The sequence below is a fragment of the Lissotriton helveticus genome, chromosome 5_1, assembly GCF_964261635.1.
Source record: "Lissotriton helveticus chromosome 5_1, aLisHel1.1, whole genome shotgun sequence".
NCBI classification, from domain to species: domain Eukaryota; kingdom Metazoa; phylum Chordata; class Amphibia; order Caudata; family Salamandridae; genus Lissotriton; species Lissotriton helveticus.
This window is the reverse complement of record NC_136065.1, coordinates 1,583,604,592-1,583,626,213: the sequence shown is the minus strand read 5'-3', so window position 1 is coordinate 1,583,626,213 and position 21,622 is coordinate 1,583,604,592. Positions and strand designations below refer to the sequence as shown.

At 42.1% G+C, this 21,622-nt stretch overlaps 1 protein-coding gene across 1 annotated transcript in view; it reads right to left on the bottom strand.

The window, feature by feature from the left end:
- Positions 1-21,622, bottom strand: part of LOC144755620 (CMRF35-like molecule 1) — a 164,590-nt gene that overhangs the window by 15,392 nt on the left and 127,576 nt on the right. The window contains exon 4 of the mRNA XM_078644741.1: positions 15,719-15,837. Within this exon, the coding sequence (XP_078500867.1) occupies positions 15,719-15,837 (119 nt within the window). The remainder of the gene's footprint in view (positions 1-15,718; positions 15,838-21,622) is intronic.

The following is a 21,622-nucleotide window of genomic DNA, read 5'->3' as shown; positions in this document are numbered from 1 at the left end:
CCCATGTGCACCCCCCACCCTCCCTTCACCCCTGGGGGCCCGCAACGGGCCCCCTAACACAGATCCGTATGCCTTTACACGGCGGAAATGCCGCCGTGTAAAGGCATCTTTCCGCACTCATCCTAATATGGCTGGCGGTGTCTGATAGACACCGCCAGCCATGTTAATGCTTTTCCGCCGCGGGCGGAATCCGCCCGCGGCGGAAAAGCGGCGGACAGATAGTGAGACCCACCAGCCATCCTAATGTGGCGGTGGGTCTTGCAAGGCTCCCCGGCGGATTTCCCGCATCCTCCGGGCCGGCGGTGGCTTCCGCCGGCCCGGTGGATGCGGGAAATCCGCCATCATAATCGGCCCCAATATGTGTTGGAAACTCCACAGGGATTGTGAACACTGGCCCACCGGTTTACAATATTCTCTAAAAGATATGCCCAAATGCTCTAGAAACAACTAGTCCACACATAAATATGGCAGACCCAATGCAGTTTGGGAATGTTTAACAGTGCCCCGAGGGTGACTATAAGAGGGGAAGAGAGGCAGTAAGAGACAGATGTAGAGGTTGCTGGTGTGGCTTCCTGTACATAAAAGAAGGTGCTTGCGTGAAGGGCCGGCTTTTGCTATTATGGTGCCCAGTGTGACAGTCTCTGTTGGCGCACCCCCTATGGCCTCCTACTCCATTTCTTCCCTCACAACCACCCTGCAACAGTGCCCCTCATCTGGCCATAGCCCCTCTCTCACTTGCAGTTCATTTGTTTTATAGCACTACTCGTGCCAGTGTAGTGTAGTTCCTATTATCCCAATAGGCTCTGCGCATTGGAATAATATCTTCAATAGTATAGACCTAGGGCAGAGGTTAACTAGGTCTTCTACCGACGATATTAGACTTAAAGTTTTGTGTTTGCCAGCTAGCTCAGAGTTCACTAGAAACTTTCTCGAATAGGCAAGGAGGATTTTAACCTCCCTGGATAGACAAGAAGGGATTTAGTTTCTGACAACCATAGAACATGACAACTTTTCTCTCCCCTAATCAAGAGTGTATCTCTAGAGTCGTGTGAAAACAAAAGACAACTTATTTTACTCAGTCAGTACGTGCATTTTAGTTTCACCAGTTTGTAGAGAAATAAGAGATGGGCGTGGTTCAATAAAAGATGTTATTTATTGATCAGTCTCTTTTCTCATACAAGAGAAATGAATCGCTATTATTGCAATACTTGTAGTTAAGTAAAGTGCATACAGTAGAGACAGAATTATAAAATAATACTGTAAAAGCATTGATATGGTTTCTGAGCCATATGATACTTTAAAATGGATAAAATAGATACATACATATATACATTTGTCTAATCATACTCAACTGGTGCTTCTAATTACGCCTACCCCAATGTACCTGACCTAAGCCTAATACGTGGGCGGGAGTAGATAAGTAGCAGTTTAAGTTAAGTTTGTTTTGCCAAGGGACTGATTCGAGAATTCTCTTCGAGGGGTTATTCAGTTCTGTACCTGAGATCTAGAATGATGGAGGGCTGGTATCTCTTATCCCAGGTCTTGATATTCCAGCTGCCTGCGAGGGCTGCTTGGAAGCGCCGGAGCTGGATTTCTCTGCAGGAGAAAGGCAGCGTCTCGTTCTCAGCGCGTCAGGAAGGCAGGGCAGCGTCTGTGGGCTTCGCTCTCTGCTGGGCTCCTCAGCACGTCTCGCTGCTCCAATCTCGTCACCACCGCATGTGTTTGCTTAAGGCAATGTCGGTAATATTTATACCTGAAAGGTGCCGAGATTGACGTAAGGATGGACATATATACGTCAATAAGGATGTCATATGAACGGGCTCGTTCGCACATTCTTTTGCTGAAGTTCTCGGTGAAATCAAAACAATGGCTATGGGAATTTCCCAGGTCGCTGTAGGTTTGATTTGTTTTGAGAACTCCGTATGCCTTATCAGGGGCTGGAGGAATATCGCTTGTCTAATTAGATGGCATGCGTTATGACCTAATCAGATAACGCGCTTCTGTGCCGTGGTGTGGCTTAATCAGATAACGGTTTTTGCACCGTTGGATGGCTGCTAGTTAATTATTAACCAAACCAGGGTCAGGAATAGGGGAATCAATACAGTACCTATAGGAATACATCACACCCACTCCACGTAGACTATGTCCATATTTACAAATCTAGGCATAGTGAATACCAGTAGCGTTTGTGTCTACCGTACCACCCCAAAATACATTTATATGCATTCCGAAAATTGGATTTTATAAAATATACGAAACACAATCACATGCACTGTCACGTATACTATATGCACAAGCAGTCTAATAATGCTACTCATATGTTAAAAATTCAGCATAATCTAAATGCGAAAACCACACATGAAATGGCTCTTAATACAGAAAAAAAAGTGCGAGACCATTTCATCACAATCATAAATTTATGTATAACAGTGCTAGCATAGCGAATGTCTTGTGACTACCTAAAAATAGAAAGAAAATATATTGGTAACGGTATACAAGAGCGCACAGCACAGAGTCCAGGTACAAGTAATAAAACAGTAAATCTATTAGGTGCTCAGGAAGAGGTGGGGGACTGGTTACCACAGTCTCCAAGACAACCAAAGGTCCAAACAGTTACTGTGATCCTCCGAGCACTCAATCATGTAACAAATAGTCTTTATATAGTTTTCACTATATCTTTAATGTCCAGTCTTCTTGTACATTCAATCCAATTTTCCTCATAAGATATTCGCAGCCAACGCACGTTTCGTCAAGTCCGTCTAGGACTAATGACTTCCTCAGGGCTGCAACCCAAATACACACAATCAGTTTCAAATTACACTCATTAGAAATAACAAAATAAATGCAATTTACATTTTTCATGAATTGACTGTTAATCATTCTTAATAGTTCCTCCGACCTTAACTAAGGTCCAATATGTATTTACAAATACTAACACACTGGTTATTTAAAGAAGACCCAATTTTACCAAAACCGTGTTAATCACGTCATTGAATACAAATCAAATATATTACAAAAGTTCAAAGCTATAGTTACATACGAGTCATATGCAAAGTACTTCAGTACAGGGTAAGAGGTATCGGTCACTGATAACAACCTTAGCTTACAGGTTATCTGATATGTCTCAACAGTCTACCTGCTCGTAAACTCACCTATTCCCAGTTGCGTATCCACGCTTAATTAATCCACATGTAATAGACCCGTTTGATCTCAAGTATATATCTCCACATCTGTAGATAAAATTATCAAATACTGCTGTCAAGTACTAGACATGGGTTTCAAACTAATCAAATAATAACTAGTAGGTCGCTGTGGGCAATAAGATTATAGGTAACCATTGTAACACTCACCAAATTATAATACTCCAACATCCAAGTAAATCCTAATCCAAAGTATCTTTCTGTCAAGTGACTCAGTCACTACCTATAGTAAAATAACAGCGTACTCAGTATTCTCAATTCTAGCATCCAAAGTCTGAACAAAGTAACAACAGACTAAATATGTCTGTTCCATGTTTCTCACCTTGTAATTCTATATCAGCAATTCCCCGTTATTACAAATATCTTCCAATTTCACATAATTTTCCCACGTGTTCGTGTCTGATAGGAAAAAGTAAAAAAATATATATATATGTATAAAACAGGATATCCTAGTAGACTCAAAACCGCTAAAGTCAGTGATTGCACAGTAATATTCCTGTCGCGTGCTTACCATCAGTCAGCCCGAAGTATCCCGACTTTGGCGTTCAGCACGGGTGCCATCTTGGAGTGGCAATTTATATCACATTACGCGGGCGCCATCTTGTAGTGTCTGATTTTGTGGAGATACTTGAGATCAAACGGGTCTATTACATGTGGATTAATTAAGCGTGGATACGCAACTGGGAATAGGTGAGTTTACGAGCAGGTAGACTGTTGAGACATATCAGATAACCTGTAAGCTAAGGTTGTTATCAGTGACCGATACCTCTTACCCTGTACTGAAGTACTTTGCATATGACTCGTATGTAACTATAGCTTTGAACTTTTGTAATATATTTGATTTGTATTCAATGACGTGATTAACACGGTTTTGGTAAAATTGGGTCTTCTTTAAATAACCAGTGTGTTAGTATTTGTAAATACATATTGGACCTTAGTTAAGGTCGGAGGAACTATTAAGAATGATTAACAGTCAATTCATGAAAAATGTAAATTGCATTTATTTTGTTATTTCTAATGAGTGTAATTTGAAACTGATTGTGTGTATTTGGGTTGCAGCCCTGAGGAAGTCATTAGTCCTAGACGGACTTGACGAAACGTGCGTTGGCTGCGAATATCTTATGAGGAAAATTGGATTGAATGTACAAGAAGACTGGACATTAAAGATATAGTGAAAACTATATAAAGACTATTTGTTACATGATTGAGTGCTCGGAGGATCACAGTACCTAAAAATAGAAATTTAGTTCTCTAAGAATAATGTCTACTTTAAGCAGAAGATAAGTGTCCCAAAAATCGTAAATATTTTGGAATTGGGGAAAAAGGTTCTTGCAGTCTGAACAAACTTTATGAGAAAATTTTTCATATCGCTTTTCTTTAAAAAGTTGAAGGCCAAATTCAGGATGTGGGGAACTCCAAGTGCTAATTTGCTCAAAGTTATTCCTGCTGCTCTGGTGAAAACATCATATCATTTAGACTGTTGAAAAAACTGTCAACAGCTTCTTGCGTAAGTTCCACTAACTCGGAAAAAGTTGTTACCATGCATTCATGAGCCTGAGCATGATTGCGGAGAAGCGTGGCTCAGTGGTTAGAGGCGGCAGACCCGGAAGCTGAGATCGACCGTGGACCAGGGTTTGATTCCCCGCCTCGGCGGGTCTCGGCTCAAAAAATTCCACAGACTCGACAATTCTCGCTCTGGTGCCTACTCAACTCACGGGGTCACACTCTGCGACTCTGGGCAATAGCTTGCTTAATCTCCACTACGGCCCCTCGCGGCGGGATGCCTGGCTTTCACCTTGTGGACACCCTGCCGGGGTTTCTCCCAGGGGAATACCAGGACGGGTTCCCTAAGCAAGCGCCGGGACGCTCACGGGCAGCCGTGCGCTTTACAAATCCAGCACATTTACATTTACATTTACATTGCCTCCATTGATGTTTTTATCAGCATAGCTGACTGAAGGTCGTACCTGATTGATGCTGCTTTCATCTTGTACTTCACTACCCCTCAATCGTAGTGGTGAAGACTCCACGAATGCCGTCATCAGGATTGGTAGCCGCTGGGGACAGCACAATGCATGAGCCGTTACCGGACCCAACAAGGTATCTGCGTCCATTGGCACATCCGATTGTAGTGCCAGACAGGTGTCCAACACGCATTCTTCGCCGCATAGCAAGCACCTTAATACAGGCATAACACAACTTTGCCACATTGGTCTAAATGAAAGAAACCAAGTCATGTTCAGGTCCCGAAGCCGTGCTAGTCCAAGGACTTTAGATATGCGGTCCCGGTAGCCAATGGCTAGGATCATTTCTTCCCTTGTCGCAGGTGTTTTGTCTGTGACATGGTTTGCCATAGCGAAATAACAGGATCAAAAATAGAATACCCGCTACTAGTCCTAAAAGGAGAGGAAGTCCGCCAAAAATGGAATGGACAAAATCTGGAAAAATACCCAGGATGGCTTTGAATGGAGTTAAAGCACCCGAAAACACTGCTTTAAATACACTGGAGATACCAGTGGTATCAGAAATATTTAAGATTTCGTTCAGTATTTCTGCGAAATGTATGGGGGAATTAGTTGATAATAATGAATGAATCTCTTCTGTTGTCCTTGCAACTTGGAGATCATACGTTTCTTTTGATGACGTGAGCCTGGTCGGCGTCTGTAGGAGCACAGTCTTCATTCTGCTTAAAGTATCTATTCGAATAGAAGCAATTTTCAAATCGGGCCATAACCTTGCCTCCCTGTCTGGAGAATCGCTGGGGAACAATACATGTTCACAGCACATGACCTTCCTAGTCACAGTTATGAGATAAGGTTTTCCGGGCAGCAAACTACAACATCTGCGATCTACTATTAGAATGTAACTCCCGTTCGAGAGTCTCCTAAAGAATGGTTCTATTCGTGTTGCAGGTGTGCCTAGCTGGTAACATGAAAGGTTATTTGAAGTCCCTTCACAGGCTCCATGCAAACTAATACCCTGACACAGAAGTGTACCGCTCAGTGATCTTGCACAATTATCGCCACTGAGAAACACTTTCTGGCCTTTATTACTGACACATTCGTGTGTATAGGGCAAGTTCCATATTGACTTAATGTATCCTTTACCCAACCTTTCATACTGGCCTGCCTGTATATATTTTTGGCAGAATTGAAACTGGAAAGTAGTTATCGGAATATTTATTATTCCATGTATTATCCATTCAATGACAGGTCGTTCTGACATTGTCAATGGTAATCTCTCAAGTTTTTCAATGCTCAGAATTGTATAGTCAGCACCCTTCTGTGCCAAACTGATTTGTTTATCAGTGAGGTTAAAGATATTAAATAATGACGTTGTGTTGATTAAACGCCAAGGCACATAGCCAGAACGCAGATTTTGTAACGTCCAGCCAAGCTGTACAATAGAACGCAATTGGGACTGACCGTGTTGTAACATCAGTAAGTCTTGCGATATTATATCGATTGCTGAAGACACAATGCTGTCCAGAGAATATATTCTGGAGGACAGAGTCATTAACCCATTGTCCATCACAGAAAGTGATTTTTCCAAATTAATACGGTCAATTTCCCGTATTTTTTCTGCTGTCTCAATTTGAGTTACTTTCCATACTTCGTTATAAGCTGCATATTATGAGGCCGCTATGAAACGTTTTTGACGCTGTTTGCGTGGTCCCAATATGAAATCACGCAAGTCAGCACCTTCTGTAAGTAAAGTTAGGTGTTGCTTAATTTCAGCCAGTGTGGACGTTTGTAGCCATTGAAGGCAGAGCTTTCCCACACTGTAGGTGGTTACTATCCCTGGATGTTGTCTTTGGGAATATCTAGGGTCTGGCCTAGTCAATGTGAACCCCTGTATTTTGTTCAGGAATCGGTCTTGACAGTTATTTGTATCTGTGGGCCAGATCAACCATTTTTTCCATTCAGGATGTGTTCTGTTTTGGTTTAAAATATGGTTTACGTCTATCTCAACATCTATAGAGCTATTAATGTTCACTGTTGGCTTTGGAATAGACGGTTTTTTCAAATCTTTGATTTTGGCTAAGCCAAGACAGGTAGTTTGTTGAATAGTGTCATTCAAGAATATAATTTGTTCTGGGATCATGAAGGCTCTAAACAATGATTCTATACCTTGTACTTGCCAATCTCTTGTACCCCAAACAGTTTTTGCTTCAATATTATTGTTCCAGAAATCAAACCCAAATGTATTCATTTGTTCAAAGAATGAATCGGAATATATCAATGTTGTGTTTGTAAGCATGGTCTTCATACCTGTCTTATTTGACAATTTGAAATAAAATGTTTCTGCATTACTTGTGTTAAACCCTGAAAAGTATGAATATTTATCATAAAATGTTTTTGAGCTGTCTTTTGGAGGAGTAGCACAATGTTCCCATTGGTTATAATTTAAAACATTTCTAGGTTGAGCAGATTTATGTAGATAATGGTTACCATAATGGTTGTAGCAGAACATCTGATCATAATTAGACGAACCCTGCAAATAATCATGTTCTGTAAATTTAGCAGACATCACAAGATCAGACATCATTTCATTAATACTTTCAAAGTCCCAATCATCAGCAAATGAGCTTGGTTTTACAAAGTCACTCAATGAGATTTTGAATTGGTATAGATACTTCAGGATTTCAACCGGACCATAGATTTCATAATCAGTTTTGTCCCATGCTACACCGCCTGGTATAGGATTGGCTGTGAAGTTCACTGAAGAAAGTTCTCTTTTCTCGATGTGTGAAGATGTGTGTGGTTTAAGGACCAAGTTGATTTTCTGGTTTGCTGTGTCCATTTGAGCATATTTTCCTTCAATGAAATGTCCCAAGCATAGTACTAAGATGAGCCAAAGAATGAGGATAAATGCACCAAAGGCCACCCAAAATTCAATCCATGGAGAGATCAGATAGGTTTCTTTCAGCTGTTGAAAAAGTTCCTTAGCTTTGTCTTTAAAAGTTTTTGTTGATGGCTGTTTCTTTGCTTCACTCAGGTCTTCAGATGAATCATCGAAGTTGATGAAGTAGCCGGATGCTGTTCTGTCAATTGTTCCAATTGCTTTTGGATTTTGCTTTGTTTCATTAGTAAGGTCTGCAGTTACATCATCATAGGTTGTTGTTTTTTGATGAAAAGCTTTGATTTGGGTTTTAAGAGGTTCAAGTTCCATTGCTTTGTTGAATAATCCTTGTTGATTCACTGTAGATTTTCCAAATGTGATCAGTCTTCCAGTTTGAGCCTCTGTATTTGTACCAAACATTGGTGTTCTGCTACTTCTCGGGAGTCCACTTGGCCTACTGTTTGTTATCGGCCACATGATTGTGGTTTTACCAGGTCGATGGATACAACTCGGTTCTCCTTTTTACCAGCAAGGGGCGGTAGTACTACTGATCTTGTCCCGTTGATAGACAAGACAGGAACTGCTTTTCTGTAAGAAGGCCCAAATTCCTTCTTTACCGTGATCTTTTCTCTGACTAGATCCCCGACTTTTGGAATCCAGACAGGCCTTGCTGGGACAGGTGGTTTCTCTTCAGTGGTTGTTGGCTGTTGTTTCAACTTTATGTTGCTCAGGTCTTTCCTTGTTTCATTTAAGTCCTGTAAAATAGCCAAACGATCTTTGATATCAAAGCTTTTGTCTTTAACCACTGAAGTCTGACTATCAAGATCTTGGATCATCATTCTAGTCCCGAACAATAGTTCGTACGGACTGAACCCTTTCAGAGAATTCCTTGGCAGGTTATTTAGACTACGTTGGACACTTATTAGATGTTTGACCCACCCAGCACCCGAACCTAATACCTTTTATGTTATAGATTGCTTTATATCTTGGCTTTTTCTTTACACCATCCCGTATCCCTAAGGAAGGAAGTGAGAAGAGACCCGCTATGCAATGCTCATTAGGCCATGCTTCCCCATAAGCTTGAAGGCTAAAAGGAATACATTAGTCAAAACGTAGCATGCTCCTAGCGTATATGCCATTATAGACTCGCAAATCTTTTTATAACAGTCCAGACGTCAGCCGAGCACTGGGGTCTACATTATAAGTGTAAATTAGTCTTTTTATGTTAATACGACGCATTTTCATGATGGGTACTTTCATGTTCTTGTTGTTTATCTGGAGCGAAATGCCATGGCAATAGTCCTCCTCGCTCGCCACTGCGATCTCTGTTGCAGTCTGGGCAGTTTTTTACAAAAATGTGATGATGCAGGCTCATGCCTGGCCACCAGTACACTGATTGTAATTCATCCAGAGAATCTTTTTGCTTAAGGTGTCTGAGACCCTCACCCATATGTGCGTCTGCTATTAACAAGCCTCTCCTGTCCGTGTTTGGAATTACTCTATCCCCCACTCCAGGGATTCGAGCAAAAGGGACTGAGTTTGCATCGATTATGTATGTATAATTGAGTGGGTAATTGATCGGTAGTGCTGAGCAGTCGCCTTTTGCTGACGTTTTTACTGCCAGCACTGTTTCACCGTCAATGTGTTTTACTGCACGCTTTTTTGTAGCTACGGAAGCCGATTTAGTTGCTACCGCTGTGGCTGTCTCAGCCAATGAATTCCCTGCAACGTGAACGCCATCACGCTGATGACTCAGTGAGTGTATCACGTGAGTTTTTGGTAGTTCTTTCTGTAAAAGAGCTGCTTGTTCCCAATGCAATTTTTGCTTGATTGTTGCACCTGTTTCATCTTTGTAACCGTTTTGAATCCATGTCTGCAAATCGTTATTGTATGATTTGACGCAGTAATACGAATCGCACACTATGAGTGTTGGGAATTCGCGATCGGCATATTCTAGCGCCATCTTTAACGCTATTATTTCAGTTTGTTGTTCTGAATTATTTTCCACTGAGTGTGTTTTTGTGAGTAGAGGTCTTAATTTACCTCTGCGCCACACTTCTTTCACAATTTCGCATGTGGCTTTGTAAGCCAGCTCTCCCCAAACTGAGGGCTGAGCATGACCGTCTGTATATATTACACAGGCGTACTGTCGTAAAGGCAGAATGTCGATTGGCAGAGGGTATTCTCTCTCATATTCTAGATATTTTAATTCTTTCATTTCCGGGTCAAAATAGTATTTTACTTTGTCTGTAGCAACAGAATTTACCCATTGTATCCATTCTGGATTCAGTGCAGTTGTCGGTAAATTACATGGAGTTGTTAATGCCTCAAAAGCTGATTCTGCTGTTCTGACTGTAACCTGTCTACCGTCTGCTTGGTATTTTTCTTTTGCTACAGCTGTTTGAACCGCACGAACAATGCTTTCCTTAATGCTAAAAAAATTTTCTGCTTTTGTGTACAAGTGTGATTTGTATGCTATTGGTACCTTCTCTCCCTCATTAGAGGTCAGGTATGTGAATCCGCATCTTCCTGGGATTACTCGAATCACAAGGTTGCGTGTGTTCTCACGTGTTTGTAATTTTGTTTTAACTAACATATCTGTTTGTAAAGATCTCAAAATTTCTGTGTGTTTTTGAGTCCAATTGATTCTTTTAAAATCTGGTTTTATTAGATCATAGAGAGGTTTAATTCTCTCTGCATAATTTATAATGTAAGTTCTTCCGAAATTTAGGAAGCCTAGAATTGATTGTAAGTTTTTTAGTGTTCTAGGTGCTTGGATTACAGCACATTTCTCTAGGAAATTGTCAGCCAGGCTTTTGCCTTCACTTGATAGTTCATATCCTAAAAACAGGACTGTTAGATGGGCAATTCTTGACTTTTTAAAGTTAAATTTGTAACCCTCTGCTGCGAACCCAAGTATTATGGTGTTCACTCTTTTCAAGTGAGTATCCAAGTCATCATCTGTTAGATAGATGTCGTCGACATAAGATAATGCCTCGTCATCATATGTTTGTAGTAATTCTGTTACTCTCGCTGAGAATAATCCTGGGCTGTTCTTGAACCCCTGGGGCAAACGACAGGAATGTTTTTGCGTGCCATTTATTGAGAACGCCGTCAAATATCTGCTCTCTGGTGCTATATTTTGACAAAAGAATCCATTAGAAATGTCTAATGGGGTTTTGTATTTTTTGCGCACTATGTTATTCATTAGTGCAGCACTATGCGAGTTTTGTACTGCAAATGTTTTGCAACATGAGTTAAGGTGTCTGTAGTCCAAAACAAGACAATATGAATTGTCTGGCTTGGAGACAGGAAACAAAGGGTTGTTCATTTGTGAGGTGCAGGTTTCAATCACCCCCTGGTATTCAAGTTGATCTAGGATCTCTTTTACCTGTTTTTTAGCTTCTTGCTTAATCGGGTACTGCCTCTGTGCAGTAGGTTGTGATTTTAACTGGATTTTGTGAGGAGGAGAGTCCTCATCCCATCCCACATGATTTTTATATAAGGCAGGGGCTTGAGCTACTGCCCACTTTCTTGCAAGTGTATATTTTTTATGAATTGGAATATGGTTTGAGAAGGCAGGCATAATTATTTCTTCGCCATGTGGGCACTCCCTGACAAACTCTGGAGGCCAGTCTCGTTCAGCTAGAAGGATGTCATAGCCCTTGGACAGATTATCCCAAAATAGTCCCCTTATTTTTCTAGTCTTATCCCCCTCTGTACGCAATGTTATTTCATATATTTTATGAGGTTTGCTAACTCTGGTATCTGCAGTTTCCACCTGAATGTATTCATTCGTGTCCACTGTCTCCAGATGATTCATAAGGACTTCTGCTGCGCTGTCTAGCATTGTCTGAGCCCATTCTCCGTTTTTCAGCTGTGTCCTCAGTATTCTCGGCATTGTTGATTACTGTAATACTGGCTACCTTCTTTTTTGGAAATTGTAATTTTTTATTCAGATGAGCATGTACTTTGTCTTTGGACTTGACGTGCTCTTCCCTTTGTTCTGATCGTCCTCTTCTTTCCGATTTCTGCGAGGAAGTCTGAAAAGATTGAGAGGGACGTGTATCAATATCTTGATATCTATCAGGTTTTTTTATATTATCCCTATTTCTAAGGTTGTATTTTTTCACAGAGGGCTCCCTTTGGGGAGACTTGCGTCCTTGGTCAGGAGATCTTTCTCTCCGGCGAGGAGACCTTCCTCTGGACTGGAATCTTTTTTCTTTAGGATTGGATTGCTTATTTCCATCCCAGCTCTTTTTTTGAGTGTTTAAATTATTTTTATAAATATCTTTTCAGGACTTTCAACTAGTTGGGGTTTCACTGGTATTCCACCCAAACTATCTCTTCCTAGTTCTTCATAGGATTTTTCTATGATTCTGGCAATTTCAGATGGTTGGTCTGCTATATTTGTCTCTTTTAACCTCTGGCGAATCGCCACATTTGCTGCTTCTCCCTTTATGTTGGCTAATAATATTGCAGAAACCTGCTTGAAGTCTTTCAGTAATTTCATACCGAGAGTTAAAACGGGTTCTGGACCGTATTCATCTTGAATCTGTTTTAGCACATCTGGTATTACTGACATGGATGGTACACCATGTGTTTTTGTGTAAATGGAAGCAAAGACTGTTCCCCAAGTGTCACAGTCCTCCACATGTGGTGCGATTCCCATTGGAAGACAGATAGTCAGAATCCTATGTTTCTCAACAGGGGTGGTATCTGGAAACACCGCCTCTATTTGAGTTATTTTTTGTGCTAGCCAGAAAGGAATTTGTTCCCGTTTTGCGGGTACCTTACCTAGACAGGACTGTATGTTCTGTGTTGTAATTTTATTTGTGTTCCCCTGATGACTGGTCAGCTGTGGCATTTTAATAGCTGGTTGGATTGTTGAAGTCCGCATTACAAATTGGACTAATTGTCTATGTATTTTTATTAATTGTTTTAGCTGTGCTAAAAGTTCTGGTGCAGGCATTTCTTCAATGTCTGGATGTGGTGTGTATCCGGCTAGGACCGGCCACGTTGCTCCTGGTCTACCTAGTGGACCGAGCCTGGTGATGTGATTATTATGTTTTAGGGCGCCATTAAACAAGAGCAGGTGCTCTTGGAATTTGAGTGGTATTTCCACCTCCTCGAAAGGAGTGTACTCATTAGGAGGTTCCTCTATTTTGTAATAGTGGAAGTCCTTTGTTACAGCGTTTGCTGCTGGAAAGTTTATCCATGAATAGAATACCTCTGTCTGCCGATATTCGTGTGCCTCAATTACGAATATGACTGTACCACCTCTTGGTGTTAGTCCATTTTCTATAAGTTTTAAGGTTATAGATTTTCTTATGTTGACCGGGATGAGTATTATATCCGGGTCATTTTGCTGCAGAGTATTATCTGCTTCTAGGAGTTCAGCTGCTAGTCTAACTGTCTCCCTTTCTTCTTCAGTTTCTGACATACTATTGTCAAGAAGATTATTTTATTTATTTGCAGATCAGGTTTCTATGGAAACAAAGATTAGATGCACAATATTTTGGAACAGTGTATCCTTCAACGTTGAATATACCAAGAACCAAACATAGGAGTCTCCACCTGCGAGGTTTGGCGGATATGACCTTTCACCCACGCCAGACGTCTTTGGAGTATTATGGGAAAAAAGGGGTCTGTGTGAAAAAGCACGACTGAGTTACTCTAATGTCTTGCGTTAGTTTTATCGCCTATCCAAACGGTTGGGCGCCATGTAGTGTAGTTCCTATTATCCCAATAGGCTCTGCGCATTGGAATAATATCTTCAATAGTATAGACCTAGGGCAGAGGTTAACTAGGTCTTCTACCGACGATATTAGACTTAAAGTTTTGTGTTTGCCAGCTAGCTCAGAGTTCACTAGAAACTTTCTCGAATAGGCAAGGAGGATTTTAACCTCCCTGGATAGACAAGAAGGGATTTAGTTTCTGACAACCATAGAACATGACAACTTTGCTCTCCCCTAATCAAGAGTGTATCTCTAGAGTCGTGTGAAAACAAAAGACAACTTATTTTACTCAGTCAGTACGTGCATTCTTAGTTTCACCAGTTTGTAGAGAAATAAGAGATGGGCGTGGTTCAATAAAAGATGTTATTTATTGATCAGTCTCTTTTCTCATACAAGAGAAATGAATCGCTATTATTGCAATACTTGTAGTTAAGTAAAGTGCATACAGTAGAGACAGAATTATAAAATAATACTGTAAAAGCATTGATATGGTTTCTGAGCCATATGATACTTTAAAATGGATAAAATAGATACATACATATATACATTTGTCTAATCATACTCAACTGGTGCTTCTAATTACGCCTACCCCAATGTACCTGACCTAAGCCTAATACATGGGCGGGAGTAGATAAGTAGCAGTTTAAGTTAAGTTTGTTTTGCCAAGGGACTGATTCGAGAATTCTCTGCGAGGGGTTATTCAGTTCTGTACCTGAGATCTAGAATGATGGAGGGCTGGTATCTCTTATCCCAGGTCTTGATATTCCAGCTGCCTGCGAGGGCTGCTTGGAAGCGCCAGAGCTGGATTTCTCTGCAGGAGAAAGGCAGCGTCTCGTTCTCAGCGCGTCAGGAAGGCGGGGCAGCGTCTGTGGGCTTCGCTCTCTGCTGGGCTCCTCAGCACGTCTCGCTGCTCCAATCTCGTCACCACCGCATGTGTTTGCTTAAGGCAATGTCGGTAATATTTATACCTGAAAGGTGCCGAGATTGACGTAAGGATGGACATATATACGTCAATAAGGATGTCATATGAACGGGCTCGTTCGCACATTCTTTTGCTGAAGTTCTCGGTGAAATCAAAACAATGGCTATGGGAATTTCCCAGGTCGCTGTAGGTTTGATTTGTTTTGAGAACTCCGTATGCCTCATGAGGGGCTGGAGGAATATCGCTTGTCTAATTAGATGCCATGCGTTATGACCTAATCAGATAACGCGCTTCTGTGCCGTGGTGTGGCTTAATCAGATAACGGTTTTTGCACCGTTGGATGGATGCTAGTTAATTATTAACCAAACCAGGGTCAGGAATAGGGGAATCGATACAGCACCTATAGGAATACATCACACCAGGGTAGTGTGTTAGAGCACTTTACATCACTCACACGTTATACAGATACATGTGTGAATCAATCTATGGGAAATGTTACATTAGTCAATGAGGATTGTAAGGTGGAAGAATCATATGTTACCCATACTAGTAGGCAGTATATTTTAAGCGATTTTGGTTTGGAGAAACACAAACTCTGGATTTCAAACGTACCACAGTGGTTGGAGTTGGCTTTACTAATAAGAATGTATTTCTTCCCAAACTAACTGCTAACATTTTAGCAACATTAGGATAATTAAAGACTGGTGAAAGACATATGGTTTCAAAACCCATTTCTTGCAGTTTGCATGCAGCTCTTTGATGACACTTCATAGGTCACTGTGCTTATTAGGATTGTAACTTATGAACTGCAAGTTACAAAAGGAGGTCTGTGACAAAAACAGTAACCCGCTGAGCTACCCACATAAAATACAGTTCTGTGATCTGCATGGTACACTTCTTCACAGCAGGCATATGAACCCTCTATGCTACTTTATGAAGAGTCAGAACTGCCACTAGACAAAGCTCTAGCAGGAGCATTATCTCTCTCTCTTTCACTCTCTCCACTGGGCACTCACCAATGAGTCTTTCATTCTTCCGTTTCCGGGCCCATCTGATATAGAAGAGTGCGATAATGGTGAGAAGGAACAGGAAGCACAGCCCCACAGTGATGAGGATAATGTATAGGTCTGACAATCTGGAAAAAAAAACAAGAAACAAGAAACAGATCAGCTATGCAAGGAGTAAAGTATGCAGTGAGAGGAACCATTCAAGCTGCCTCACTGCTTTTAGGACCAAGCAGTGAGGTCGCCTGAACACTAATGCATGAATATATCATCTCACTTTCTAAACACGGAAATCATCTGTCACTTACCAGGCTGGAGAGTTGCCGTCACCTGCCAGGTCAAGATTCCATTAATGCTGCATCAGCTGCAGTCGGTAGAGGGATGGCCTGCAGGACGGTGACGTGGGGAGGGGCAAGGTGAGGGGTACTAATGTATGGATTACAGAGTTTTAAAGAAACTGAATATGGTATGTTTGTTGGTGGGTAACTATAAGGCAAAAGGGTTGCTGATGTATGTCACACCTGTCCCTCCACAAGTTTTTTCATTTCTGATCCCCCCCTCTCTCCATCCAAGGGATGATCAGGATAACAACTTCAGACCTACCAAACCAGAATCATAGGCTGCTGCTTAGAGATAAAGTACCAGACAAGACATGTGTACATCCTTGCCAGAGTATCCGGTCTCAACTCTCTGTTAGGTGTCTGCCTGATTGGTTGCAGTGTAATTACTATTGATTGGCACAGCCATTTTGCTGTGCAACTGAGGTCAGATCTACTGACACGACCCCTTAAAAAATCTGTGCAGACTTCTGAGGTGTAAACCCTTCTATTATCGTGGGTGTGCAGAAAGTGTGTACCCTTTGTGCCTGCATTCCCCCATCCGGTTGCGACACCTCAACAGGTCTGCATGGACATGGCTGTTGCATCCTGGATATGGTAAAGCATGGTACTCAATCCCCTCAATTTAGGACCAGACCTGGAGAGATCTGCTGGAGTAGGTTCTGGCTGCCTTCTTGGGAGTGTTTGTCTGAAGGTGGGAGACTCCCAGACTGGCATATAGCCCTCCAGTGACAGCAAGATCCAGCAGGGGACAGCAACCATAGAATAACTGGAACTGTGCAAATTAACCACCCTGCAATGGAAACCCTAAAATGTCTGCTTATTTCCTGCACTTTGAGGGACCTACAATTTAACACAGAAGGGAGACCACCCTACTCAGCCTCTTGTTACTCTTGTCAGCACGGCATTTATATTTCTTCTGCCGTCCCAGCCCAGAGGCTTAGAGTATGCCCCAAGCCACACTTTGGGATCCCCATCAGCTCTCACTGGGTTATGAGACCAACCAGCAACATTTGTAACCAGGAACTGGAGCTTGTCCTCTCTTTTTACTTTATCCGGATCTGAAGCCCACTCCCATGCCCTTCTACACATTCCAAACCCAAATAGTAAAACTAGACTAGGCAGCTAAGACTCCCTGGAATCAAGAGTTGAAGCTAGGCTTCCCTGTTGGTCTGAAGGATCTAGTTTATTTTGGCCTTGTGGTCCCCAAATGTTCAAAACATTAATTTCATTCTATAATCCCAAATAACTGCTTTCCTGGAGAAATGAAGAAACCTGACAGCAAATGTTTAATTCAAACATACTCGCCATAATAGTGTCAAAGATGCTGCTGTTAAGACAGGGATGCCCCTGTTTCCGCTCTTATTTAATCTATACATAGAGCCTTTCGCTAATTCGTTAGGGTGGATACTGCGATTCTCCCCTTCAACTGTAACGGGTTTGAGGTAAAACTGGGTTTATACGCAGATGATCTGATCCTTTGTACAATTAATCCCCAAGAGGCAATACCTAGTTTGATGAGAAAAGCGGAGGACTTTGGATTAATCTCTGGCTACAAGGTGATTATAGACAAAACCAAGATTATGCAGTGGAACCAGGAAATAAGCATCCAGGGAGCCAAAATTCAAATGCGTAATCTGGGAGTGATTATTACGCAGAAGTTAGAAGATATTTCGAGAATAAACTGGAAGAAGTGAGCCAGGAGATTTTGGCCTTATTGTTGAAATGGGCGAACTTACCGTTAAATATCTATGGTAGGGTACACCTCATAAAGATGATTATACTCCTGAAAGTAACTTTTCTTTTTAATTCTATACCTTTAACTTTTAGAAAGGAGGATATAGCCATGTTACATGGGGAAAATTGGTAGTTTTATCTGGGCGTCCAAGGGGCCAAGGATAGCTTGGAGGAAGCTGAGGAGGAAACTGGGGGCAGGAGGATTGGCACTTCCAGACCTGCTTGTTTACTGTCACGCATTCCATTTCAAAAGTTTCTGTATGTTAGCAAATAAGCCAGATGGGTCATCTTTGTGTTTGCTGTTTTTAGCAATGCTTGGAGAGGTTAGCCAAGGCCAGCATTACTTTTTGTTTAAGTATGGGGACCCTAATTTCTTCAAAAAGGTAAGATTGAAGATCTTAAGTACAACATTAAAAACATGGGTATATGTCCGGAAACAACTGCGAATTCCATATTATTCTACACAGGCTCCAATCTGGGAATCCCCGGGTACCCCTGAGTGATTGAAAGATTAACTGAGTCAACCACTAATAGATGGGGGTATTTTTTATTGGGCGGACCGCATGATAGACAGAAGTTTAGCGAGCTGGGAAATGCTTAGCAACCTGACTAGGGGGAAGTTAACAAGTTTCAAATACTATCAATTGGGCTCCTGGTGAGCAGCACAAGGTCGGGCACTGGAGGAGGAAGACCCTAAGCTAGATCAGCTAACAAGAACTGATCAATGGAGGAAGGAAATTTCCTACTGGTATTGGGCCTTCATAGAGGCAGAAGATATGTTAGAGACCGACATTAGAAACTTATGGCGTGAAGAGCTTAAAGATGAGGCAGCAGGCACCATATGGGCTGATACTTTCGATATGCTATGAGTGGTTGTAAAACCAGCTTCACTTAAGCGTAACCATCTATTCACTGTTCACAGAGTTTATTGGTCTCCGATGAAGTTGTCAAAGGTTACAGGGAATAAGTATTGCTGCCCAAGATGTAAGCATGAAGGAGCGGACGACTTGCACATGTTTCTGTAATGCCCAAAAATTACGCAATACTGGTTGGAGGTCTGTAATTTCCCTAGGAGAGGCCCGAGGTAAACAAATTAAGGTAAGCCCACACTTGGTATTCTTTGGGCTTCCGCAGGACGAAAATCTGGGGAAGGAGGTTCAAGTTGACTTTTTACGTGGTTGTACTTGCAAGGCGTGAGATTTGTAAGAAGTGGAAATCAGAAAATCCCCCATCTTTTGCTGAGTGCCTAAAGAATTTGATACTAACAAGTTAATCTGATATTGTAGTGTAGTTCCTATAGTCCCAATAGGCTCTGCGCATTGGAATAATATCTTCAGTAGTGTAGACGTAGGACTGAGGTTAGCTAGGTCTCTACTGACTATATTAGACTTAAGTTAAGCTAGCTCAGAGTTCACTAGAAACTTTCTCGAATAAGCGAGGAGGAGTTTAACCTCCCTGGATAGACAAGAAGGGATTTAGTTTCTGACAACCATAAAACATGACAACTTTGCTCTCCCTGAATAAGAGTATATCTCTAGAGTCGTGTGAAAACAAAAGACAGCTATTTCACTCAGTCAATAAGTGCGTACTTAGTTTCACCAGATTGCAGAGAAAAAGAGAGACGGGCGTTTTCAATAAAAGGTGTTATTTATTGAGCAGTCTCTTTCCTCATGCAAGAGAAATGAATTGCTACAATTGCAATACTTATAGTTAAGTAAAGTGCATACAGTAAAAGCAGGATTATGAAATAATACTGTAAAAGCATTGATATGGTTTCTTAGCCATATGATACTTTAAAATGGATAAAATAGATACATACATATATACATTGACTAATCATACTCAACTGGTGCTTCTAACTACGCCTACCCCGGTGTACCTGACCTAAGCCTAATACGTGGGAAGGAGTAAGTAAGTAGCAGTTTAAGTTAAGTTTGTTTTGCCATGGCTGAATCGCAGGTACATTTCGATTGTTCTTGTTCCTCGTCCGTCTCCATCAAGATGGCTGCCCGATTTCACAATGGCGGATCTGAATCTCCGGACCTCCAAAACTTCAATGCTGCGGATGTTGCATGCCTGGGGCGAGGTGATGACCTCAGACTGGAATCGCGACGAGAGTACTTGCCCCTAGCCATACTCCTCATTGCCCGGGGGTCGCCTCGGGTGTTGTCGGATGTTGACATTTTCCCTCCTGGCTCGGCTCCGCATTGTGACATGGGGATGGTTCATTCTGTGCCCGGGATGGGATCATTGGGTTTGAGCGTAGCTGCCATTATTGGGTGGTTGTACCGACTTGCCACTTTTGGGTTGATGTTCGCGATTTTTTGGGACACTTTGGTAAACTGTGGTGCACGTGAAAAAACGGGACAGGGATGAACGCTTCCTATTATTGACTGATGGGTTTCTCGTTGCTGACCGAGCCAGATATGTGATGTGCTGATTTCTTTGACTATGCACTGTGCCGGCTTCGTGCCTTGTGAATTGCTCTGCTGGTAATGTTTTTTGGCACCGGACTCTACATCCCTATTGATCCATGGGAGGGTGATGCTGGGGACAGACATGTGGGATGTGGATCGCTATCCTTGCTTACGATGTGGGCTGCCTTTGTGTTTCCGACTTCTCTTGCTTGTAATGCTTGCCGCCGCCGGACGTTATGTTTAGTGCTGTTGACTTTGCGGGAGGGTGGAGCCGGGGGACGGGTGGTGGACTCCTCCCCGCTTTTCCTTTCATGGGAGCTTAGATTAGGTTTCTTCTCTTACTTTCTACATTTCGGGACTCCTTTTATTGGGCGACAGGCACACTGCTAAGGGGGGGGAAGGCCGTAGCCAGCGCAGAGGTGCAGGGTGGGTGGTGGATGGGGGGGGGTTTTGTTTTTATTTTTGGTTCTATGGGCCTTCTATTCTTTCTCTTTTTCCTCTTTTCGGGGTTTAGACGTTTTTCTAGGTGGTGCGCAGCGATTCTGGCGTTTTTGTTGTATTGTGCAATTGGCTATCCTGATTATTACAGGCCGGAATCACCCTGTTGTGCTATGTTATCCTGCTCTTGTCTATCCTTCGGAACGTAAACCTTTAAAATTAGACCTCTGTACTCCTGGTCCAGATCCTTCGCGTTTCTGTATTGCAATGTACTGTATTTGCGAGCCCTGGGCTCTTCGCTGTGTTGTAATTGCGGTTTCTATCAATAAAGGTCTTTAAAAAAAAATAAAAAAAGTTTGTTTTGCCAAGGATCTGACTCAAGAATTCTCTGTAAGGGTTTAGTCAGTTCAGTACCTGGGTATTAGAAGGCAGGAGGGCTGGCATCTCTCTCTCAGGACTCGGTATCCCAGTCACCCGCAAGGGTAAGCTGGAAACGCCGGAGGCTGGATTTCTCGGCAAGAGAAAAGACAGCGTCTTTCTCAGCGCGTCAAAAGGGAGGGGCAGCGTCCGTGGGCTCTCGCTTCAGCTGGGCTCTCGGGCAAGTAGTAGCTGCTCCAGATTCATCACCACAGTGTGTTTGCTTAAGGCAACGTTGGTATATTTATACCTGAAAGGTGCCGGGTTTGACGTAAGGCTGGACATAAGACGTCAATAAAAGATGTCACTAAGAACTGGTCGTTCTAACAGTGTTTTACATGAGTTCTTGGACGAAATCAAAACAACGGCAGCGGGGATTTCCCAGGTTGCTGGAGGCTTGGATTTGTTTAAGAACTCGGTGTGCTTTCTAGGGGGCTGGAGGAATAGGCTTGCTTAATGTGACAGCATGCGCTATGACTGAATTATGAAAAGGGTTTCTATGCCGTTGTAGGGATATTATTGATTTATAACAACACAAGGGCAAAGAATAGGAATATCGATTCAGGTAC